At 47.9% G+C, this 25,891-nt stretch overlaps 1 protein-coding gene across 2 annotated transcripts in view; it reads right to left on the bottom strand.

The window, feature by feature from the left end:
- The window catches only part of DAGLB (diacylglycerol lipase beta), a 948,044-nt gene that overhangs the window by 12,544 nt on the left and 909,609 nt on the right, over positions 1 to 25,891 (bottom strand). For both annotated transcript variants that reach the window (XM_069645622.1, XM_069645623.1), the window contains exon 14: positions 21,573 to 21,826. In XM_069645622.1, the coding sequence (XP_069501723.1) occupies positions 21,573 to 21,826 (254 nt within the window). The remainder of the gene's footprint in view (positions 1 to 21,572; positions 21,827 to 25,891) is intronic.

Below are 25,891 nucleotides of genomic sequence, written 5' to 3'. Positions count from 1 at the left end.
GTCTACTGCTGGTGTTTCAAGATCTTGGAGGGGATCCAACTCCGAGGTTCGAGGGTGACTGCCGTACAAAAGAAAAAACGGGGTTTTCCCAGTTCCCGAATGGACAGAGTTATTGTAGGCATATTCGGCTATCCAAAGGATGTCTTTCCAAGTTTTTTTCAGTTTGTTGCAGCATGCAGCGTAAATACTTTTCCAGAGTTTGATTGGTCCTCTCGGTTTGTCCGTCGGTCTGAGGGTGGTGACTGGTCGATAGTCTCACATCAATTTGAGCCGACCGACAGCAACTTCGCCAAAAATGAGAAATAAATTGACTACCTCGATCCGAAATTAGAACCAAAGGAAAACCGTGCAGTCGGACGATGTTTTCGAGAAATTCTCGGGCCAGAGTTGCTGCTGTTGGCAAGCCTTTGAGCGGAATGAAATGCGCCATCTTGGAGAATAAGTCCACGATTACTAGAATCGTATTGTATCCGGAGCATGGAGGTAGATCGGTGATGAAGTCCATAGAAAGCGTATGCCAAGGGCGAGGTGGGATGTCAATAGGGCGTAAGAGGCCTGCTGGCCTTTCCTTTTGACTCTTGTTTTGGGCGCATACTCCACAGGACATTATAAAGTCTCTGATATCTTTTTTCCAAGACGGCCACCAGAAGTAGCGCTTGATCTTTTCTGAGGTCTTGGCCATACCGGGATGTCCTTCCATTAAAGAATCGTGATAACAAGAGATTACTTTTTTCTGTAAATCTGTGCTGGGTAGGTATAATCGTTCTTGGAAATACAATAAGTTGTCCTTTACTGCAATGTCCTTTCCCTGCAGATGCCAATTCTGTATGTCTGCTGGAGTTACAAGTTGCCTGGCTTTATCCTTAACTTCCTCTATGGATTCTGTGGCGATTACACCCAGAATTCTTTGTTCGGGAATGATTGGTACAGGTTTAGGGTTGATCAAGTGTTCTTCCACTCCCATCCGAGAAAGGGCATCAGCTTTACCGTTCTTTGTACCAGGTCGATAGGTAATTATGAAGTCAAACTCGGCAAAGAATAATGCCCAACCGAGTTGTCTAGAGGATTGGGCTTTTGCGGTTTTCAAATATTGCAGGTTTCGGTGATCCGTAATCACAGTAACGGTGTGTCGGGCCCCCAGCAGATAATGCCGCCAAGCCTTAAAGGCAGACTTGATAGCCAGAAGTTCCTTGTCAGTAATCGTGTAATTGATTTCAGGAGGCGAGAATTTGCGGGACCAAAATGCCACGGGATGCAACTGATTGGTTACCGGGTCCTTTTGTGATAGAACTGCCCCCATGGCAAGGCTTGAAGCATCAGTTTCCACGATGTAGGGGAGTTCGGGGCGAGGGTGTTTTAAGATTGGTGCAGAGATAAATTTAGTCTTCAAATCCTGGAAAGCTTGTTCCGCCTCGGTAGACCATTCAAAACGTTTGTTTTTCTTTAACAAGGCAGTGATGGGCTGGACTATTCGAGAGAATTCGGGGATAAACCTGCGGTAAAAGTTAGCGAAGCCTAACATGCTTTGCACACCTTTTACGGAGGATGGTGATGGCCATTTGAGAACTGCATCGACCTTCTTTGAATCCATACGCACTCCGCCAGGTGATAATATGAATCCCAAGAATTCAACTTCAGTCACGTTGAAAACACATTTTTCCAACTTAGCGAAAAGTTTGTGTTGATGCAATCTTTCGAGGACCATTTTCACGTGTTTCCGATGTTCAGATTCCGATGAAGAATAAACGAGGATGTCGTCAATGTAAACAACAACACACACATCTATGAGCTCTCTGAGGACATCGTTCATAAAATATTGAAAGGCGGCCGGGGCATTGCAAAGTCCGAAGGGCATGACCTGATATTCAAATAGCCCATACTTGGTGCGGAAGGCCGTCTTCCATTCATTGCCCTCTTTTACTCGTACCAAGTGGTAAGCTCCTCTAAGATCCAGCTTTGTATATATGCATGCTTTTCTGACTTGGTCCAGGAGTTCAGGGATCAAAGGTAACGGATATCTATTCTTAACGGTGATCTGGTTCAGAGAGCGATAATCTATACAAGTTCTAAGGTCTCCTTCCTTTTTTGGAACGAAGAACAAAGCTGAAGAAGCAGGGGACTTGGAAGGACGAATAAACCCATTTGCCAGGTATTGATCCAGGTATTGTCGAAGGTGAAGGTTCTCAGGCTCGGTGAGGGCATAAATTCTACTACAAGGAGGAGTAGATCCAGGTATCAGGTCTATCTGGCAGTCATAAGACCTATGAGGAGGTAGAGAGTTAGCCTGATCCTTCCGGAAAACATCTTGGTATTCTAGGTATTCGGGAGGTAACTGGGGAGTCTCTGAAGAAATTGCTGCCAGTGCAACACCAGGTGGAGGGTGACAAGTAGAGACACATTCTGGAAACTGGACCGTTCTTGCTCGCCAATCGATCAGAGGATTGTGTTTCTCTAACCAAGGTATTCCTAGAATAATCTGAAACTGAGGGGCCTTGATCACATCGAACACGATCTTCTCATGGTGTCCATCTTGACTTACTAGCGTCACCTCTTGAGTGGTATGCGTTACTGGCCCGGAGGCTATCTCCGTACCATCCACCGTAGTAATGACGTCCTTTACAGCCTTGGGACAGAGAGTTAGATTCATCCTCAAAACCATTTCATGATCCACATAATTGCCGATGGCACCGCTGTCGACGTAAGCTTCAATTGCATGTAATCGATCCGGATTATCAGGGCTAATGAGGACCATAGGTATCACGAAATGCGAGGTCACGGAACTGGTTTTCACGCTCGGCAAGAGGACCTCTATTCTTGTCGGGCGAGGTCGTTTCCCTGCTCAGAGTTTGTAACTTTGGTAACTGCAGCTCCTACTGCCTTCTTGGCAGGTTTCACCGGACAGTCTCGAAGAAAGTGCCCTGAGTTTCCACAATAGAGGCATAATTGCAACTGTTTTCTCCTTTCCCGCTCCTTTTGTGTTAGAGGACCTTTCAGACCCCCTATTTGCATGGGTTCCCCGGAGTCTACTCCTTTGGAAGGAGTTGGCGGTTTGGAAAATACTCGAGCATCAAACTTGGAACGATCGGCCTTCCTGTTCTGCAGTCTGTGATCTATTTGAACGACAAAGTCTATATAGTCCGAACAATCTTGTGGGGGATTCACTACTTGGGCTAACACATCTTTGAGCTCTCCACGTAGGCCTCTATAAAACAGCGTAATCCTTTTGTCCTCAGGCCATTGAGTTTCCACTATCAGTCTGTTGAAAGACGCAATATAAGCCAAAAGGTCTTGATTACCTTGTCGCAACGAAAGAAGCTCATTGTCCAAGGCCTGCCCCTGTGAATGTCTTGCGAACAGTTTTTCCATACTGAGCTGAAAAGCTTAAAAATCATGGAGGACCGGATCATCTTGATTTACTAGAGGGATCGACCAGTCTGCCGCATTGCCACTAAGGTACGAAAGCACGAAAGCTACTTTAGCTTGATCAGTTGGAAAGGCTGCTGGCCGGCATAAGAAATGCAACCGGCACTGATTGATAAATACTGCAAACCTCTTTGGGTCACCAGAAAATCGTTCGGGCGGAGCCAGAGGTACATTCCCAGGTAGGTTGATCTGCACTGGATTCATAGAGGATGTAGAAGGAAGATTTCCCCCAGATGCGGGTAACGGGGTCTGTCCGGCTTGTGACTGTAGCAATTGTCTAGCGAGATCATCTGTTCGCTCCTTGGAAATAATCAGTTCCCTTCTTAGAGCGTTCGTTTCCTGACGGGCTGCATGCACTTCTGCCCTTAGTTCCCCAAGTAACTGGGCTAGCTGGTCGGTATCCGAGGTTTCCATAGCGCCTGGACGGGAGTTTTGTGGTAGGCTTTGCGTTCTGTAACGCTCACCTGATTCCCGTAGAGGCGCCGGTCTTGACTGGGCGTATACCGTATCTTCAAAGGTGATGTGTAACACACGGCTGGCTCTTTGGGCTGGACCTCTGTGCACTGTATGTCTGACTCGAAGGGTAAGATGTCTGCAGATAGAAAATATGGGATTAAGGAACTGGGTTATTGAATGTCTCTCTCTTCTTCCCTTTCTCTTCTCCTGTAGAACCCCAAAGGTTAACGCTCTCACCTTAGGTAAGTGAACGCCATGCTCTCCCATCTACCTCGGGGCAGGGTGCTGTAACCAGTTTCTTCATTGGATAAGGGGAGCAGGCCTCTTGACTTCAGAGGACTGCTGTCCGTCGTTTACTGCACGAACGGTAAGTTTCGAGTAATTCTAATGTCTTTAAAGTCTTTAGTAATGATGTTTCTTGTTTTGCAGGGTTCCGGTGATGGCGGATGACGGGCTGAAGTGAGTTGAAGATGGAGCCCGTGTGATGAATAGAAGCGCCTGGAAGCACGTAAGTAAGCGCTTGTTGCCTGCTTCACGATGCGCTCTAACTGTCTTTTTATTTTGCAGGTACAAGTTCGGAGCGGCTGCAGGGTGCCGGAATACCCACTGGGTTAGATGTGGAAAGGAGTAATGGCACGTGAGTATTAAAGTTCCCCAATGTCTTTAAACGCACCTTGTTTTGTCTTTCAGATGCCGGAATGCAGCGCGAGGCGTTGGTGACAGCCGATGGACCAGGTAAGTGAAGAGCTGTCACTGAAGACCGTAATGCTAACCTGTTCTTGTCTTGTCTTTATAGGTGTTGCTGAAGACTGGATTCAGGATGGTAAGCCTTTTTCCTTAGGCCCAGGATCAGATGCAGAAGACACGATGAGCGTTCTGCTGCAGAGGATGCAGAATAACGCAAAGCAAGATTCATCCATCGGGTGTGGTTTAAATAGCCTCCTGTAGAGCTTAGGTGTCTCCTTCCACAGCCACGCCTAGGTAAGAAAAGAGTTCCTGCTTTCTAGAAGAGTTCCAGTGTTCTGAATCTAGGGAGTGGCTCCTGCCCCACCCAACAGGAAAAGTAGTTCCAAACAGAAGAGGATCAGAGGCTCAACTGGCAGGCAAGTAAGCAGCATGGTCTGCTGCAGGTAAGTCCACCCAAGCATTATGAGCCCGGCGCTTCCAGCGCTGGGACTGGGCATATTTATGAGCCTGGTGCCACTGGCGCCAGGATTGGGTCCAAAAGGTCCCAATTGGGACTGGTTGGCACTCGGAACCTGGGTTATGGATCTGCTTCTGAGGGAGTTGGGAAAACCCTGACCCTTTGGAAGCAGAGATCATGACATTTTCGGTATGGCACCCGAGACTCTTTTAAAATATATATATGCAGTATCTATTATAAAATCCTTTTTCTCTATATAGGGCAATAAAATAATTTGCTAAATACATGAAATGGGAGTCAAGACAAGTTACTCACTGTAGTGAAAGCTGTACTCCCAGTTCAAAGTCCCCTTTCCTCCATACTTAAGGGAGTTCCCATGGCGTGGGACGGGACTGGAGCCTAAGCACAGCAACATGTGCTTCCCCATTTAAGACTAGGCATGCAGAGGTGGGCTTCATGCACAAGTCGTGGCCTCGATCTCAACTCCTCCCCACACACTCAATACCCTCACTCCCTTTATCTGTCGAGAGGACCAGAAGGACCAGCTACATTGTTAGAAAGATGGTGGGTGGCTGTATGGAGGAAAGGAGACTTTGGACTAGGAGTACAGTAGTCACTACGTTAAGACACTTTTCTTTACTCCTACATCTCTTCCGCTTTCCTCCATATACTTATGAGAGAGTATACTCAGGTCTCTGGGTGGAAGGAACCTAAATTGATGCAAAAATGTGGGTGAGGATCTAGTGCTGATTGCGAGGGAATAGTGCCTGCAGAAAGCTTATGGGGCAGTCCAAGGGGCTGCTTTGCAAATTGTCTCGAACAGAACATGCCTCTGAAAGGCTACCACTGCTTTTTGCTGTACTCAAGTGTGCATGCAATCCCCTTGGGAGTGTGGGGGTGTGCTTTGAAGCTCATAACAATTAGTAATGCAGGGTACAATCAATAATCTTGCTACCGTAGTTTTTGCTGTTTGCCTGGATGTGGACCCCAAATGTGACAAAAAGCCTATCCTAACTCCTATTAGGTATTTCCCTTTCAAGATAGAACCTCAATGGTCTACGAACATCCAGACAGTGTAGAATTCTGTCCACCTCTGTCTGGGAGTCCGGAAAGATGAGTGGCAGCAACATTCTGAGATGCATGTGCAATTTTGAGACAACTTTAGCTCTGAAAAAGGTAATGTATGGTTCATATGAATGCAGGGCCTCCAACTCCATTGATCCAGCGGGCTGATATAATTGCCACTAGAAATGCTGTTTTCCAGCAGACCAGCAGCAAGTCTACAGAGATCATAGGCTCAAAGGGTTTATGGGTTAACACTGTCAAGACCATGGGTCTCATTACACGGTAGGCAGTAAGGGTTTACCGGTACCGGTATTTTACCGGTACCGGTAAATCCTTACCGCCTCACTACGAGGTCCCTTTGGGGGTTGGAGAATTTAACGCCTGCTTTTTGCAGGTGTTAAAAACCAACCCGCAAAGGGACCAGGGAGCTAATTACGGTACCGCAATTTGCGGTGCCATAATTAGCACCTTCCCCATTCCCATTATGCCCTATGGGGCAAAAATGGGAATGGGGAAGGGCAATGGGGGAAGGGGGAATTACCGCCCCACCAACCTTGGAATAGGGCGGTAATTCCCCTTTCCACCAAGGCGGTGCCGGTATTTTACCGGCATGGACCAAGGTGCTAATAGCACCTTGGTCCACAGCATGGACCAAGGTGCTAATAGCACCTTGGTCCACCGCCGTCCGTGTAATGAGGCCCCATGTTTTAGTTCCATGTTTGAATTAGTTTGTCCATAGATGGGAACAAGTGGAAGAGTTCCACAAAGTAACATTTAATGAAAGCCCTATAACCCTCTGTTTGTTCGGTAAATAGGCCCCTATTGCGACAAGATAGCTCCTACAAGAGGAAACCTGTGTTCCTGATTGAACTAAATTAGATCGAAAGGGCAGAAAGCATGGAGATGATTGAGGGATCTTTCCATCATCAAGTGCCAGACTTTCAGGCATTTGCCTCTGCATTGCGACCTATTGGAACCTTTCCCTATAATCCAGTCAAATGTGCCTTTTGTATTCTGTGAGGTATCGTAAGTAAGACTCGGACACAGAGGCACAGTGTTGATTGCTATAAACCTTTATTACAAGAAATGGGTTGGCGAAAAGCCGGTCTTTCCCTAACTGTTTTCCCTACCTCAACAAAACTAACTATGGTTTCTGTCAAGATGTCCAAAGTAAAAAGTCTTCCATCCTATGTCCAAAACCCTAAGCTGACCCTCACACGCTAAACCTATCATAAAGTGCAAAAGGCTTAATGTTCTCTATCTGCCACTTGCAGCTGTAGTTCAGAAGTTAAACTCAAGTTCCAAAAGGGTGTCAAAGAAATAAACACCCAAATGTTCCAGTGTCATTGGAAGATGTTTCCCTTCCCCTACGTTTCTTAGTTCTATCACAGTTCACAGCCACCTAAGCGCCAAGAGAGTGTTTGCCTCCTCTCAGCCTTTCCCTTTCCTCCACTTTCAAATATATGGTAAGGATTTCGTATCAAGAGATTGTCCTTTATTCTCCTTACAATCCCTTCCTTCAAAGGGACTTGTTTCCCTTCCCCTAGGTTTCACACATTCACAAGGTTTCTTTACTTTCTCCTTTGGCTTGCTTTCCGCACAGTACAAGTGTGAGTCTCCTGACTCATGAACAAAAAAAAGGTGTGTACACGCCTGCCAGGACTTGGTCAAAACTTGACGGTTTGTATTTTGGGTGCAGGTCCCTGACTAGCAATCGAATTGCCTGGTATACTCGACTGCCAGGACTTTATCAGACTTCTTTATTTTCTTTATTTGGGTGCAGGTCTCCCAGGCTTTCCAATTACTTTCAATTGGCGTGCAGTGTATGCCTAAAAGCGCCCTGGTGCCCACATCTCCCTGTGTGCGCTCACCGGTTTCTCCTGGCTGCTTTGGCATTCTCTGCAGTCTGCGCTTTGCCCAGTGGTAAGCTTCCTCTTCTGGCCAGCGTTAAGGAACAAGTTACTTACCTGTAACTGTTGTTCTCCAGCATGGGTCTGGCATGGATTCACATGCTCATGAATATTCCCCGTCGTCAGGCCGGGAATCCTCGGTATAGAAAAAAATCAGTATCAGTTTCGTTTCTGATCTGTCTTTCTTAGTAGTAACCAATCACTGGTCTCTGGGTCATACTGCCCCCAGCCAATGACTGCCCTCTCCCTAAACCCCGCCTCTGGCAGCCATCCTCTGATTTGGTAGCACGTAAAGTGGCAGTATGATCAAGTGAAGAGCCGCAGAGGGGTAGGCGGCAGGGTTCGCATGTGAATCCATGCCAGACCCAGGCTGGAGAACAACAGTTACAGGTAAGTAACTTGTTCTTTCTCCAGCATGGGGTCTGGCATGGATTCACATGCTCATGAATAAGAGAATACATAGCAGTACACACATGCACAACCACGGGAGGTGGCAACAGGCTCAACATTAAGCAATACAACAACTCAATATTAAGCATCTCTTACCTCCTCACCAGGCTCACCTTAGGCGAACAGGTTGCGCAGCACTGCTTGGCCGACCCTGGACTCCTCCCTGGAGTCCCGATGGACGCAGTAGAATCTTGTGAAGGTGTGCATCGACCTCCATGTCGCAGCCCTGCAGATGTCTAGCAGGGGCACACCAGACAGGAACGCCGTGGTAGCTCTCGAATGGGCTCTCGGACGGCCGGGCAGCGGTCGGTTTGCCAACCGGTGACAGTGCATGATGCAGCCGGAGAACCATCTGGAAATGGAAGTCTTCGAGAGAGCTTTCCCTTGATTCACAGTCCCAAAGTTCACAAACAGCTGTGACGTCTTCCGAAAACTCTTCGTGCGGTCCACGTAGAAGCGCTCTAGCTATATCCAGCGAGTGCAAAGTCCTCTCGGCCGGCGACGAAGGCGACAGGAAGAAAACTGGCAAGGGCTCGTTGAGGTGGAAGTCCGACGGCACCTTGGGCATAAAGGAGGGGTGCGTCCTCAGCACCACCCTCGTGTCATGAAAAGTCAAGTATGGAGGCTTGCAAGATAGGGCCTGGATCTCTCCCACTTGTCTTGCGGAGGTGATGGCAACGAGGAAAGCTGTCTTCCATGACAGGAACTTCAGAGGCGCCGAATGCATAGGCTCGAATGGGGCCCCCATGAGCCTGGTCAGCACCACATTAAGCTCCCACGCCGGGGCAGAAGCCTTCACCGGCGGAAATGATCAGAATAGTCCCTTCATGAATTCTTTCACCAGGCGATGAGACCACAAGGACGCCCGTCCCGTAGTCCCGGTATATCGGGAGATTGCAGCCAGATGTATTTTGATGGAGGCGTGAGCCAGTCCAGCTTTGGCCAGCGACAGTAGGTATGGCAGTACTTGAGGGGCCGTAATCCGCAGAAGGTTAATCTTCTGTTCACGGCACCAGACAGAGAGCCTCTTCCATTTATGCCAGTAGCACTTGAGAGTTGAGGACGCCCAGGCCTTTGCAAGAACCTCTCTGCAGTCGGCCGGGATGTCGTACCCTCCAAACTCTAGTGCTGCAGGAGCCAGGCCTGCAAGTTCAGCGACTCTGGGTTGTGGTGAAGAATGGCGCCTCCTTCTCTCGAGAGAAGGTCTGCGTCCGTCGGCAACTTGACTGGTGTGGGCGTTGACAAGTCCAGAAGGTCCGGGAACCAGATCTGTCTTGGCCACACCGGTGCGACGAGGATCATCCTGCACCGAGACCTCTTGAGCTGGTTGATGAGCCAGAGCAGCAACGGCAGCAGAGGGAATGCATAAAGAAATAGGCCGTCCCAGGGGAACGAGAAAGCATCGCCCATGCTCCTCGGCTGGGGGAACCTGCTGGCGAACCTCCGGCACTTGGAATTCGTCGCCGTCGCGAAGAGATCGATTTGGGGTTCGCCCCATCGTCGGAAGAGTCGATCCACTGGATCCTGGCGTAGTTCCCACTCGTGGCACGAGCGCAGATCCCTGCCGAGTGAGTCGCCGATCGTGTTTTTTATTCCTGCCAGATGAAGAGGCACCAGAAACATCCATTGGGCGACGGCCCAATGCCACAGACCCTGGGCTTCCTTGGATAGGGCCGGGGACCTGGTTCCGCCTTGCTTCCGGATGTAGAACATCGTGGTGGTGTTGTCGGTGAAGATCCTCACCACCTTGCCCTTGAGGGACGGGAGAAAGGACCTGAGGGCCCAGAACACTGCGCGGAGCTCCAAAATGTTGATGTGGAGTGACTTCTCCTCCGGGAGCCAAAGGCCTCTCGCGTGAAGATCTCCTGAGTGCGCTCCCCAACCTTCCAGGGAGGCGTCCGTCGTCACCATCACCTGGTGAGCTGGGATCTGAAAGTCCGTGCCTGCCGACAGTTGGGAGCGGGTACCCCACCACGGGATCGCCTGACGGAACGTCTCGTTGAGAGGGATCCTGTCCTCGAAGCTGCCCGTCGACTGGACCCAGCGGGCGTCGAGGAACTCTTGTAAGTGGCGCATCCGAAGCCTGCAAAGGCGCACCAGATAAATGCAGGAGGACATCATCCCGAGGAGGGACTTGATAGATCTTACCCTGGCCATGTCTGTGGCCAGCAGACGCTGCACCTTGCCCAGACTTGGTCCTGGTCCTTTCCTCCGACGGAACCAGGTGGGATTTTGTAAAGTTGATGGAGAATCCCAGGTCTGTGAGCAGCTGGAAGGTCTTCGCAGTGTGCTCCACGGCGAGCTCCCTCGTCCTTGCCCGGATGAGCCAGTCGTCCAGGTAGGGGTAGACGTGGATCCCCTGTAGGCGCAGCCGCGCCGCCACCGGTGTGAGGCACTTGGTGAACACCCTGGGTGCCGACTTCAATCCGAACGGGAGGGTCTTGAACTGGTAGTGCCGCCCTTGGACCACGAACCTGAGGAACTTTCGGTGTCTTTTTAGAATGGGGATGTGGAAGTACGCATCCTCCAAGTCCAACGACGACAGGAAATCGCCCTCCTCCAGCTGTCCCAGCACGTGCTGGAGGGTGACCATACGGAACTTCTGCGCCTTGATGTACTTGTTCAGTCGTCGTAGGTCCAGTATGGGGCGCCATCCTCCTGTCTTCTATTTTACGAGGAAGTACCTTGAGTAAACTCCGGAGCCCCAAAGCCTCTTTGGGACGAGCTTGATGGCACCCTTCTTGAGCATCGCCCTTACTTCCAACAGTAGTTGAGGGACGTGATTTTCCTTCCTGGCCACGGGTGGAGCATGAGGGCACTTCTTCTGAAACTCGAGGTACCTCCGTCGGGGGAAGGGGCAACCTTGTCCTTATCTCCGAGCATAAGGACTGAACCGCTGACAAAATGGCCGCCGAAGTGTCCTGCGGCGCCGGAAACGACGGGCGCGAGGGCTCTTGAGGAGCCTTGTCGGCGACACCGTCGCTCCCCTCGTCGCCCTCGTCAGGATCCCTCCCGATGGGCTGGGCCTCTTCCACGACTTCGATGAGCTCTTCTTCAGAGGTCGTGTCCGTATCCACGATGGCCACCAGCCCCTCCTCCACCTTTTCCAACAAGGACTTCGTGGGGGTCTTCTCAATGGGCCTGAAAGACGACTCCCTCCGCGGTGGCAGGGAGACTCTGGGTCCTGAGGGCGCCTCCACAGGCTGAGCCAGGGCCGCGGCGACATCCTCAATCGAGGTCTTAGCAGGGTGAATTCAGGCCATCGTCACCTTCTGGACGCCTGGGGCCTTCACCTTGGGGGGAGGGTCCGAGCCTCGCTCCCCCTCTGCCGGAATCTTCGAGATCGGCCAGGGCCTCTCCAGAAGCTTCGCCGGGTTCTCGGACTTCCTCTTACCCGAGCCAGAGCGTTGGCTCGTGGTTGATGGTGCCGGGGAGGATGCACCTTGCCTGGCAGCCAAGGAGCCCGACCGTTCCCGCTCCCGGTGCCCGCGGACTTGTGGTGCTTAGCCTTTTGTTGGGCCCCCGTCGCCGGGGCGCCCTCACAGGATTTAGAAGACCGCTCGGACTTCTTTTTCTTCTTCTCGCCTGACGGGCTCTTCCCTTCCAGCCAGTTGGCGAAACGGAGGTGGCGATCCTTCATGGTCCGCTCCGACATGTTCCCACAAAGCGCACAGTCCTTCTCCGTGTGCGTCTTGTCCTCATGGAGACAGTAGAGGCATAACGAATGCCCGTCCTCCTTGAAAACATTCTGAAGCTGGCATCCAGGGCAGGTCCTGAACAGCTTCCCGGGCGTCGAACTTCCTTTCTCCTGGGCCATGTCCGGGGTAGGCCTCGGAACTTCTGGAATCCTCCAAAAGCGTAACTCGACGAAAACTTCACCCTTGAGGGGCGTAGAAAACTCCGAAACAGATCCCTGTTGATCGGATGTAGAAACAGTGGAGCTTGAGGCTCCATTTAACCGAAAGATGAGAAAAAACTCCTGAAAAAGCGCGAAAACGCAGCAAAGCTCGAGCGCTACAGCACATGGACTCCCAACACTTGAACTTGCGGTAAAAATCTGAGGATGGCTGCCAGAGGCGGGGCTTAGGGAGAGGACAGTCATTGGCTGGGGGCAGTATGACCCAGAGACCAGTGATTAGTTACTACTAAGAAAGACAGATCAGAAACGAAACTGATACTGATTTTTTTCTATACCGAGGATTCCCGGCCTGACGACGGGGAATATTCATGAGCATGTGAATCCATGCCGGACCGCATGCTGGAGAAGGAGGCTTGCCGGTCCTTGCACTGCAGCAGCTCTCCCAGAAGAGCGTCTCTTGCCCCGTACTTCTGCACTGCAGACCTCTGGTCTCGGAGCCTCCTCTCCCGATACTGCCACAATCTCGCCTGCTCTCTGGTCTGCTCGGGGTCCCTCTGGTTTCGCAACCGGCCTTGGGTATAGTGCGCCTCCATCTTCCCAGCTTGTTGGGTGTTTTGAAGTTCTTGGCATTGGCCAGCTGTTTGGAACAACTAGCCTGCACTGTGTGGTTCTTGGCGGGCATGATCTTTATTACTCGGCCCCTCTTCCTCATCCCAGTAGACGCATAGGAACAAGTATGCGTTTGTCTATGGTTTTTAACAGGAAGTTCCATATTACAATATGCCATACATAGCTGGGAAGGCAATTACTGGTGACTTTTATCCCTCACAAGGAGGGGGGGGGTGTAGGACAGGTCTTCTAGTGAGCCATCTTCACCCCACTGAGGTTCATCTCCCCCCATGTGGTTCTCCTGCAGATAGCCACCCCCAGGGTAGAAGTCAGGTCGTTTCTGCCCTTTCCTGGCCACATGGGGGAAGACTATTCCTTGGAAGTTAGTGACGACTTCACTAGATTCATCAAAATTCAAATAAACTGAAATGGCCGTAAATTAGTTTCCCAGGTACGAACATGCCGATGAAGGCGATAAAGGGAAGGGGTGCTACACATTCTCCACTTGCTGGTGAAGATCTGGAAGGGACGGGAGACAATAGGTGGCCCAGATATCATATACAGGAGATCAGAAAACCTGTGCCTCCTCAGCCAGTGAGGAGCCATCAGGAGAACTTGAATATTCGTGTCCTCCAAAACATCTGCATTCCTTTTGGAATCAGAGGGAGAGAGGGACATGCATAGACTGACAAGTTTTCCTAAAATATCAACAGCGCATCCCACAAGGAGATCCCCCTCCCCTCAGGAGGCTTACTTTTGGCATTTGTGGTTTGCTTCTATAGGGAAGAGATCATCACAGGGTTTTGCTACTCTAGAAAAAATTTCCCCCCGATAGGCCATTATGCTCAGAGTGTCTACTTTCTCGTTGTCTGCCCCTGCCAGATGGGTTGCTTGGAACCAAATGTTGTTCCGAAGATTCCATTTTCATATTTGCACTGCCAGAGCACACAGCTTCATCAATCTCGTCCCACCTTGCTTGTTGAGATAGAACATGGTAATACCACTGTAAATGAGAATCATGACCCTGGAGTCTTTTAGAACCAGCAAAAGGATGGAAGTGCCAGGAAAACCACCTTCAGCTCTAAGTATTCTTATGTGCTCCTCCGCCTCTTGCTGTCTCCACATGTTGTGAATAGCAATTCTCCCAGGGTAGCTCCCCAGTCAGGGAGAAGAATCTACTGCCATTATTAACTGGTGTTTTGGATCCTTGGAGGCAGTCCTATTGGAAACCCTCATTTGTTCCCAATGCGCCAAAAAGTGTAGCTGCTGCATAACGTACAAAGCCTTGCATGCTAACATGCGCAATGCCATGAGCCCCAGAAGACGTTGGAACCTCCACGTGGATGTTGAGTTGTGGGTCAGGAATAGATGCACTAAGGTTAAGTTATCTGCCACTCGTTTTTTGTTGGAAACACCTTCCCCATCAACGCATAAAAATCATATGAACTCCATTCTCTGTTGGTCGAAGGGTAGATTTTTTGGTTTTGACAGAAATCTCCAAGGAGAACACGAAGTCCAGTAGATGGTGCATTGTCTGACCAGGTGAATCTGCTCTGGTCAGCCAATCATCTAAGTATGGGTACATGTGTATCCCTCTCAAACGGCTACCTCGGCCATCAGCTTTGTGAAGATCATGGGTACTTGCTGACCTGAGGCCAAAGGGAAATACCTTGTATTGAAAATGGTCATCTCCGATGGAGAATAGGAGGTAAAACCGGCGAGGGCTTGTCACAGATGGCCTTAATTCACAACATCTCAAAGGTAGTTTCAAGGGTTTTATTTGACAGATAAGATAGTCAGCTCTGCAGTGGAATTGCCTTGGATTTGGCCATATAGGTGCCTGTCATTCTCTCTTCTCCCTCGTGCTCCGACCTCCCTAATCCATGGATTCCCAACCCCAGGTTAGTTTGGATAGCTATCACTAGGCCCCCCCATGTAAGAATCTGACTAATGTGAGGGCCTAAAAGCTGCAGCCTTCTCCGTCTTACTCCCTCAGATATTTCCCAGTGGTACCCTAACTCTGCAAAGGTCTTTCCCAGTTCTCAATGGGAAAATTAAAGATTGATTATGCCAACACTGATACCCTGCTCCTGGCAGTCTTTTCCCCACTCGCTTCTTCCCCCCTCCTAATCCCTGGTCTTCTCCCTCCTTCCTTTCTCCCACCTTCTCCTTTACATTCCTTCTCCCATTCCAATCCTTGTGTCTCTTCCCCTCTCTCTTTCTCTCTCTCCTCTTCTGTTCCTCTAGTCTTCACTTTCCTCCTCTCCTGTCCCTCTCAACTTCCCCCTATACCTCTCACTACACCCCTCTTCTGCCCTCTCACTACACCCGTTCTCACCTATCACTACACAGCTCTCCACATCACACTACAGCCCCTCACTACAACCTGCTCCACAACTCTCTCACTTCTCTTCTCACCTCTCAGTACACCCCCTTCTCACCTACCACTACCCCCTCTTTTCATCTCTCACTCCTCCACAGGTGCCCTTCTCACTCTCCCAGATATATGGTACCCAGTTCACCCTTCTCTACTAACCTCTCTCTCTCTCAACTTAACTAATACACTCACCCCCACTATTCTCACCCCTTTACTTCTCTCCTGCACCCTTCCTTTCGCACCCCACTTTTACATCCCTCTAGTATCCTTACTCTCTTCCAGCACCACCCGCTCTAGCTCTTCCTACTACTCCCACAGCCCAATGTCTGTCTCCCACTTTTCACTCACTACTACCTTTCATCTCACAAACACTCTCTCGCTCACTGCTTCACTCTCACAAAGCAGTACCACACTCTCCCACCACCAATACCTCACCTGCATTCAGCTCCAATTCTGCCACCAACTCTTCAGCACTCTGCTCCTCTGTTCGTCCTCTGCTTGGTTTCTCAGTCCACCTCCACACCTCAAGTCCTGACCTCACCACTGCAACCCACACTTCCCTTATATACTGTATGGCTCCTGCTTTTAATGCCCCAGACCCCACCCATCCCCAAACACACTGGCCCCAGCGCTTACCTACCTCTGTGGGACAATCTATGCCTGTCTTTTCTCCAGGCTTTAGGTTACAAAGGGGAAAAGCTTTTAAAAACCTGTAAGCTCTGCACCCTTTTCCAGCACTGTTTTGTTTGCAGTCTCCGATGGTCTCTCTGCTTGCTGTGGGTCTGGATTTTCATTGTTCCTTATGATGTCCCTCCTGTGCTGGTGACTTTGGTGTAAAATGTGGTTTTGGGAGGATTTCAGTGTCTCTACTGTTTACCTGCAGTCATTGCTCCCAGGTGCTGTTTGGAAGTTGTTGTACTCAAGTGGAAAAGAGAAAACTGGCTAGAAAGAGTACTGGAAGTTATTGTGTGACAGAGGGTGGCACCACTGTTAGCATGCATGGCATATGAGGGGATAACACGAACTGGCCTATGCCCCCAATCCTCCACCCCCAACTCCCACTCATCACTTTTGGGAGGGCCCTCCGCTGCAACACCTCACCCTACCCCCTGACCCCCAACCCCAGAGAGGGTCATTGTCCTGAAACTGTCACAGGGGGGCAAATTGGCACATGCACATTATCATCCTGTAGATCCACAGCAGCCAGCCTGGCTGTAAAGAGGTCTGTACTAGGGAGGAGTTATCATCTTGGACTTTTCTTGGGGTAAGAAATGTTTTGAAGAAGACGATAGCCCTTGCCCACCATTGAAAGTATTGATGAGCTGATTGCTATAGATTCCCAACTTTTCAGTGGTGGCAGACTTTGCCCCCCTCCCTCCCCTGTGGGGTGCCGGCGATCTAGTCGCCTGGGATTTTGATGTTTTAGGTTTCTGGAAGGGGCTGAGAGAAGACAGCTCAGTGGGTAGGACTGGGCTGTTCATTGTGAGAGGCACTGGGAGACTGCTCTGCTCTATTATATTGGTCAGGAAATCAACTTAATCCTCCTTTGTATTTCGCATGAAAAGGGCTGCCTCTGCTCCCCTGACAATCCCAACTTAGTTGGAAGTCTAAGTGAGGACTGGTAGTGATTTCCGATTTTTCTGTCTGCCCACTTTTCTTTTTTCTTGTTGAGTCCCTTATGTGTTTCCAGCCAGAAAAATGTAACCCTGTTAACGGGTAAATCCAGAATTTACTCCTGGATGTCAGGTTTACATTTGGTGGCCCTCACCAGAGCCTGTCGCAGAGCTGCCTCTCCAGCCATGATCCAAACCATGTTGAGATGGTAGTAGGATACCTCCATCATGTGCTGTTCTATCTGGTGAGCCTCTGCTAAACCTGAACCTAAACCAGCCTGGTATTCTGACCGAAGTTGAAAGCTACAATACACCAGCTCCCTCCACAACTTCAAATTTGTTTTAGCCATCACTGCTTCTGCATTAGCTTGTCTGAGACTGAGGGAGGTATTCTGGTAGAATGTTTTACCGGCTCAATCCAATACGTGGCCATCCTGCCCCAGTGGGTTTTGGGAGGAGGAGGAGGAGGAAGAAGATGAGGAAGAATCCTGTGCTCTTCCAAGAAGAGAAGCCGGTGCTATGATGGTCGAGTGAGTGGAGCCTGCCCCCATCAGAAAACTTTTTTCACCTGGAAGCGCTTGGTACGTCCACCTTTTTCTTAAACTGGCAGGACCAATGCTGGCTTTTGCCACAGCTTGAGAGCCTTTCCTGCCACATCAGACTGAAGATATATGCTGAATTCAACAACAACACAGATGACAGGCTCTGTTGGTCCATCTGGGGCACTTCTGGCACCAGAATCTCCAAGTACCGCATGAGGCCTTCAATTTGGGCATGAAAGGCCTTTGCTGACATAGGGGCCTCCTACATGCCATCTGTAGAGCCATCCATGTCCCCAGGGTCGTCTCCCGGTAAATCAAATGCTAAAGGTGGTAGGGGAGGAGGAGGATCAGTGGGCAGAAGTGGCTGTAGCGGCATTGGTGGCAGTGGAGGCATCTGCAGCCATAACAGAGGCAAGGGAGGTGGCACTGAAGGCGTTGGTGGTAGCAGAGCCAGAGGATCTGCTCAAGAAGTGGAACTCAAGATCTTTGTGGACCCCGATGATTAAGTGGTAGTTACTTGAGGATCATAGGAGGACCCTGGAGTAGCAGTAGGTTCAGGCGTAACTGGCAATAGCACCTCCCGCATTAGGACTTTGAGGTACCTGCCCCATGGGATTGGCATGCATGAGATCTTGAAATCTCTCAAAGAAACGATCTTCCCTCGAGGTGTGGTCATGAGATGTACTTGTCAACTGTCCTGAGGAGCCTCTGGGGGCCCAAGTGCTGTGAGGCACCACACACGGCACAACCGCGTAGCACCTGATCCTGGTTGTCTAGTCCACCCTAAGTGAAATGGGAGGGAGCCCCAATGACCCTAGAATGCTAGAGACAGAAACTTGTTGGAGCTCCTATAGTATCTGAAGGCGCCAGAGAGGCACCCCCCGGTGATTGGCCCGAGTCTGAGCCACAAACTTATCACTGGAGGGTGGTTGCGCCATGGTAAACCACAGTTGTGGCGCGGCGATGGAGACTGAAGATGCTGCAGAGCTAACGTTCAGAGAAATAGTGCGCGAAACCTGCTACACCCTTGGGCGAAGATCCGGTAATTAGCATAGTATAGGCCTAACGACGAGTCCCAGTATGAGGCAAAATGCCCTTTGGAACAGTGTCCCCTCTACGAGCCCTCACAGAGACTGAAGTCCCCTTGGACTGAGGTCCCATGACAAATCCTGAAGGGATTTCGGCGCGGGCAACAGTCTCCATCAAAGCCATAGAGTGGACCTCAACTGTGCTCTGGCTTGCTGCGTTAAGACCTGGAATGGGCCCTCCAAACAAGTCAACTCCTGTGACCTTTGGCAGAGTGGTCCGGCACTGCATGGCTGCTCAATCGAAGGTCTCTGTAAGGTGTCCAGCTGAGAAGTGGCAAGGGACATATTAAGAAGGGAACAAACAATTGTGAATCAAAGTCGTCCTGCGACGGGTCAAGCAAAATCCTCCGCACAGTCGAAAGTCTTTGATTTTGATTTGGTCTGAGCCCGGGGGAGGGAGATCAATTGAAGGTTTTGTGGTAAAGTGGGTCCGAGCCCGGCGGAGGGGGACCCGGGGTGAACAGTGAATCACCCGAGAAGTTGTGCATAGGAGAATCCTGAAGGGAAAGGAACTTTCAGGGACTACAACCTTCAGAACAATTTGGGACCCTTCTGGTGGATAAGCTTGTAGCTCTATAGATAGGAGCCCCTGTACATGGTCCTCCCCAGTCAGGATCACCTGAACATAGTCCATAGTACTATCAGGCATTTCTTTCCGAAGGCATTTAACAATATCAGTTTGAATGAATGAAAGACAACCTTTTTTCTGCTGTATCCAATGTTGTGTTTTATTAATTAGGGCCCCGTGGTTCTCAATTGTGCCTAGAATCAGTATTGGTACATTATACATTACTACGAAACTGTCTGTGTGCCAATATTCTATGTGCCTTGTCATTGCAGCCGGACCACCACAATGTTGCTTCTGTTGGACCTTGTGGTCTATATATCCGCCTCCTCAAACCATGGATGATGGGGGTGGGGGGTGAACTGTGATTCTATCCATTCCGGCCAGCCATGGTACCAGCCTCCTCGCGTCTTTTCATTAAATCCGCTATTGGCTCGGCCCACCTCACCTTATACATTGCATTCACAGGCTAACCCTTCTGGCCCTCCTGTTCCTGCCTATATTTTACTCCTGCTGAAGTCCTATTAGAACAGTTGCCTATACCTTTGCCCACAGCAGGTGATTTCACCTCAGCATTAGCCAATGCAATCGTTCATCCTAGCTTCTCATAGGGATCCCTCACGTCTTTCTTTAATTCAAGGATACTGACTTTTAGCTGTTGTACTAATTCACTGAGGCTTCTCAGTTCCCCTGAGTCATTAGTGCTACTTGGCATTTCACTAGCAATGCCACTCAGGTGTATTTTAGCTTTCTTAGGCTTGTGTATTCCCTTCTTCGTGGGTATACCCTTAGTCCTATTTCTATGGGCAGGTTCATGACAGCAGGAATCAGGCCCTGAACCTTGTTTTGGTTCTTCAAGTATACCCTCTCTGTCAACAGAGCGCCCTCAAGGGTTTGGTACAGCTCCAAATCTTCTAACAATTCTATTTGATGTAGATATCAAGGAGCAAGTTACCAGATGATCTCCAAGGGACGTTTCAAAGTCAATCAAAGGTTTACTATTTAAAGGGGTTTCCAATGGGAACCCCCTGGCTACTATTTCCATGCGATGCTCTATTACACATAGCATGCTGCTGGACTCCTTATTAACGCTCCGCACTGGTAAAGGTAGCTTTTTTCCCTCTTCTTGTTCAGTCTTTTCTGAGTCAAGCGATTCTTTTAGTAGGCCAGTTGGTTTCCCTTTAGCTTGATCTCCACCTACCCCAGCTGAAGTCACCCGGTCATTGATTAGCTCAGTGTTCTCCACTGAGTTAATCTCCAGATTAATGTTGGGTAGACTACAATTTGAATTTGTAGCTCTCTTCACCGGGGTATTTCCCCCACCCTCGATATCAAATAAGAGTTCCTTGATCTTAGTAATTGAAACATTTACCTCATTCATTGGTTGGAACATTTTAAATCGCTTTTTAACATTTTCCCAGTAGTGCATCAAATGTTGCTTTCCTTTTAGACGTAACAAATGTATAATACATTCAGTTATTATCAAACAACAATCAATAATCATAAAATACACCAATATATAAAACAACAGTTATATGCATCCTGGCTATTAAAAGAGCATTCACCTTTAGTCAAAACATTTTAAATAACTAAAAAAAGAAAAACCAGTTATTGAGCGTATTAGGCTGTCCCCGTTACTGCTACATGTGTGGTTATCAGCCTTTTCAACAAGTTAGTTTGATAGCCTTAAGATGCATAACACTATACAAATACAAAGTGCAAAATGCAAAGTATGAGTATAGAAATGTGCAAATATGCAAGGTATAGTGAACCAAGGTGCCAAAGTGCAAAACTGTCAATGTACAAAATAACAGATACTGATGCTACAAACAGTTGAAAGTCGAGCAAATTACAAGCAAGTCAACTAAAGGACATGCAAAGACTGCTCACATACACTGTGTATTTCTTAAGTACATTAAACTGGTACAATTACACGATAGCTTATACAATCTCAGTTACAATCTCAAATAAAACTACCACAATGTATCAAAATAATAACCATTGGCGAATAACCCTTCAGATCCTTAAAATAATTCATGTAGTAGACAATTGTCAATAGTAAAGGCCAGTGTCACAGTCCTTGGTGCTAAATTCAAATTGGTGCCTTTCGGGTCCCTTGAAGCTTTTCACAATGTACCAAGCGGGAAAGCCCAATAGCTCAAGGGGAGACCAGAGTTTAACTCCCCCACCCCTTTATGACCCTGTGCTGCGATTATACTGCCACCAAAGCAGAGGAGTTGATTAATTAGCTGGTGCTTGGCTTTTTTTAGGTTAACTTGGCTTTGGCTATCTGGTTATTATAAGCATAGGGGGTTTGGTGCTGCCAACCCCCGGCCCCCTAATAAATATTCGGTCAAAAGCAAAATGCACAAAGAAAGTGCACACCAGGGGGTAGGAAGTGAGGAATAAACAAATAACCCAAAACAGGTGTGTGTTTGTGTGCATATATATCAAATCATTCATATTCTTACCTTGCTCCTTTGCTTTCTTCTACAATGTGAATGATTCTTCCTGGGAGATACAACTTAGGATATTGAGATGCTGAATTTACAGGTGACGATTCAAAAAGAGTATTGTAAGATGGCGATCGCTGCGACATTAAACTCTGCTCCGCAAGAAGAGGCTGGGAAAAAGCGGCTTGGGCTCTGCCATCAAGTTCTGTTGGAAAGTTATCAGGAGTTCCTCCACAAACCTCATACCAACATCCTCTTAGCAGGATCTGATACTGTGTAATATTGAAGAAATGATCAAATAATATTAGTTTGCATTTATTAAGAACCTGTTGTTACATTGTACATTCAATTTCTTAATATCCAGTGTTTAGATTGCTTCCATCCCTATATCAATAAATATTGCAGCTCATGTTAGACAGATCAATTAAAGGATGATCCAAAATAAAATGTGATCTTATTTTTTGCTTCACGTTTAAGGGATAATCGCCCAAATACACTTAAATTGATTAATACACATCCCTGTCCTTTGCCTCATTATTCATGTCTCTAGGAAATAATAGCCAGGCTATGGTTGTGAAACCGCAGGGTGCAAGTAATTTTGCAAATAGTCATTTACCTCAGCAGAGTTCATTAAATAAAGCAAGGAGTGGCTGGTGAGAGAAGAACAGCATTAATACAGGTGTCTGAGGATATGCTTTGCAGTATTTCCTGATTAACTCTATTTTAGCGTTGGTGCCAATATCGAGTGTCTACGGAGTTACTAAAGACGTTTGATTACACTGACTGTACAAAGATCAGCACTAAACGTGAAACATCCCTGGAGAGACCAAGAAGAAAGTGAGCATAGTAGGTCAATGGCATTGTCAAGAGTGAGATGTAGAGAGAATGGTGGGAAAAAAAGAAAGCAATGACAACAGAAATGTCTTCTCCTAGAGAAGGGGTCTGCAACATGCATATCTCCAGATTGTTTTGGACCGTGACACCCATGGTCCCCCACCATTGACTATGCTGGCCAGGGCTGATGGGAGTTGTAGTCCAAAACATCTGGAGATAGAGAAGTTGCAGACCTATGTCCTAGGGAGAATGAAAGACAAAGCAGGTCCATGGTCTCTGAGTGCTTGTGTTTCACGGCACCACACTGCTTTACTGATAACTTGTAACAGAGAAAATTAAGTACGCTGATAACAGAGTTTGCTTCCGATTCCTTAGCCACACTGTTGCAATATATTGTTTGTAGAGTACTGTTTTTTCTTGTGAACCAAGGTAAATCATGTGATCCTCATCAAAAAATAAGAGGACCTCCAGATGGAACCTAGATCCTGGAAAGCAAGATGGGCATTTATCTTGCATGTAACCTTTAAAATATGTGGCATAGTCAAAGCATTTGTACTTTTGTTAATTGAAAAAATGCACATACAATACAAAACTTTGGAAAAACAAACACACTTTTACCACATTAGCAAAAGGAATAATATTTAATACAAAATAGTAGCAACTTCATCAATCTAGATAGAACAACCCACACTGTAGGGGAGATACCTCCACCAATAATAAGACACACGTGACAAGAGTTTTTGGAGGTAATATAAATCATAGTTCCCTCTCCAAATGCTGACCTCACAAAATGAGACTGCTTAAGTCAACTGCCCAGATGATGATTTTACATTTTCACTATTAGCATGACACAAATACTGATTCCCTAAAGTTGGCAACCCTAAAAGATGTCTAATCAAAAACTGCAATCTATTTATATTCATCCATTCATCTCAGTAGTGGATTGCCAAAAAGCAAAAAATATTGGCAAAACTGACAACTGTTGTTCAATGATTCAATTCAAACCAAGATCCCATGGTCGATATGCTCGGCCGTAATTGGATGAATTATTGGATGAATTATTGGACTCCTTTTCGCAATGATTGGGAAATTTGCTTCTTCAAAGGGGGGATAGCAGTCCGTCTACACAGAGTCTGGGTTTAGGTTCTGCCCCAAATGACTCATTAGCTGTTTTGCTAAACAGCCAAACCCAGTCGATTCAACCCTTAGTGGTTGGTCTCCTCAAAAGCACGGCTATGGAGAGCCTGCAGAGGGCAAAAATTGCAAACAGAACTCCAAGAGTGTGCAGGGGTTCAGAAAAGCAAGCAGCATCCATGTCAGTATAAATGCCACTGGCTCTGCTTTAAGGCCAGGACCAGAAATTACCCGGCCGTCTACAAAAACATCTGAGCGAGTCGCTGGATGTTGCTCCAAAAGCAGGCCCGACGTGCAGCATACCGCTAGCATCAATGGGGTCCTATCGGAGATAATGGAAAGGCAGAATAACACCAAGAAAGCCCTAGATAATGTTTCGAGTGGACTTTCGAGGCTAGACGCTATGGGAAAGGATATACTGCAAGCAGCTGGAACCATCAGGGAAGAACGCATAGAAGATCAAATCTTATTAGAGAAAAGTTCAAACTTGATTAACGAATTGGTGAATCAAGGTAGGACAAGATACAATAAAACTTCCTCTGTAAGGGGATCTGCTCGTGTTCCATGTTTAGCCAAACCTGCAAGATGATGTTGATGTAATTCGTGCCAATGGGGGATGGAGGTTGCGTAGTGGCTGTACAAGAGGGCCAGTGTCCCCCCCACATGTACATCCGGGAACCTCAGTAGTGGCGCCAATAAAGAAAGGAAACAAATGTATCCAAAACGGGTCAAGCAAAGAAGTATACAATCTATATGTCGCACATGCTCCACAGGGCCATAGCCCCAAAATGGCAGCAGTGAATCAGCTTGAGCAGAGAGCAAAACACCAAGCCGATAGTATCATTTTAGAACCTAAACTTTGTCACAGCAATAGCAACAGAGCCACCAATAGTACCAGCAATGGTATTAGTGCAACTTTGTGTGATGCTACAGGAGCAGAAAAGTAGCATACTGGAATAAATACCTAGGCGGATCAACTGGACGTCTGGAGAAAGAAGAACCTAATTTGTACTTTAAAGGGCTGTTTTCATGGCAACAAAAAGGCATACAGGAGAAGTTTAAACAAAGTGTTGAGGGATCCTCTGGGCATCCTTGGGTACTCTAACCAGATGTTACCCTTATTACGAATTTTGTCAGGTTGCATGTACTGTGGCTGCTGTAGCGTAAGAGTGATGTTTGCAGATGCCAGTATTAGAAATAGATTTTGGAACAAGGGTGTAATCCTATCATCAATTGGCCTTGAGGTCCTTCCTGGATAAGGGAGCTAAACATTGCCATCTTCACGAACAAGGCCCCCTTCTTGTGCAAAAGATCAAAGAAGGAAATCTCGCCAGATCAGTCATGCACATGGAGCATAGCGCCAAGACCAATAATACAAAGTGTGTTGAATCTGCTGAAATTATGGATATGGCCCCTTTAGTTCTCTGGAGAGAGCCGAATTGTCTACTCATGCCAAGGAACCCGCCTACAATGCAGCACACAGCCATTTGCGACAGCAGGGGGTCTAATATTGTCTGCCACTGTCGGAGGGTGTTTTAAAGTGCTACCCTGAAACATAGTTGGTTTAAAATCAAAGCTTGGGGGTCCTGAATTTGTTGAATACATATCTGATTTTGATGTTTTACTTTTTCAGGAGACCTGGGAACTCACACTAACATATCTCCCAAATCTTCTTGGGTTTTATGTTCCAGCGATCTGGAGCAAAAAAGGTGGGAAATACTGGAGGCCTTGCCACATATGTAAAAGTCTGTCCTGGCATTAAATGTAGATCTGAACCCTTGCCTAACACATTGTTAAGGGTCAATCGTTTTGTAAAGGTTATGGAACAAGTGCTATCTGTAATTAATTTTAAAACGCCTTGCAGCGTAGGCTTTTGGACCCAGATATAGCCTCCTTGCTGAACTGTTTGGACAGCCCAAGTGTTGATTAGCTTTTTGAATGTTCTATGAACCCCCTTACACAATTGTGGGGGGTGATTTCAATGTAAGATTTGGTGATTGTTGATATTGGATGTAACTAAAGAAGTAGATATTGCATTGAATATAAGTTTGCCGATTGTGACAGATGGGTCATCAAACAAAGCAGAAGCTATGTTATTGGTGCATCTCGGAGACCGCATGGTGAGATCTGTAAGTGCAAGGCTACCAGCAAATAGACCGGGGCGCCATAGGTGCCATTCAACAATTGACTATTTTATAGCATATGCGCTAGATTGGCTGGCAGTATTTAAAAATAGAGCAACGCCTCGAGAGCGACCACGACTAATAAAGTTACTCACCGTAGTGACTACCTTACTCCTAGTCCATAGTCCCCTTTCCTCCATACTTTTGGGACATTCTGTCCTGTGGGACGGGACTGGAGCACTTTTT

This window comes from Ambystoma mexicanum, chromosome 2p (genome assembly GCF_040938575.1).
Source record: "Ambystoma mexicanum isolate Mex_15411 chromosome 2p, UKY_AmexF1_1, whole genome shotgun sequence".
NCBI lineage: Eukaryota > Metazoa > Chordata > Amphibia > Caudata > Ambystomatidae > Ambystoma > Ambystoma mexicanum.
Note: the sequence above shows the minus strand (reverse complement) of the source record. Positions and strands in the feature narration are given on the sequence as shown.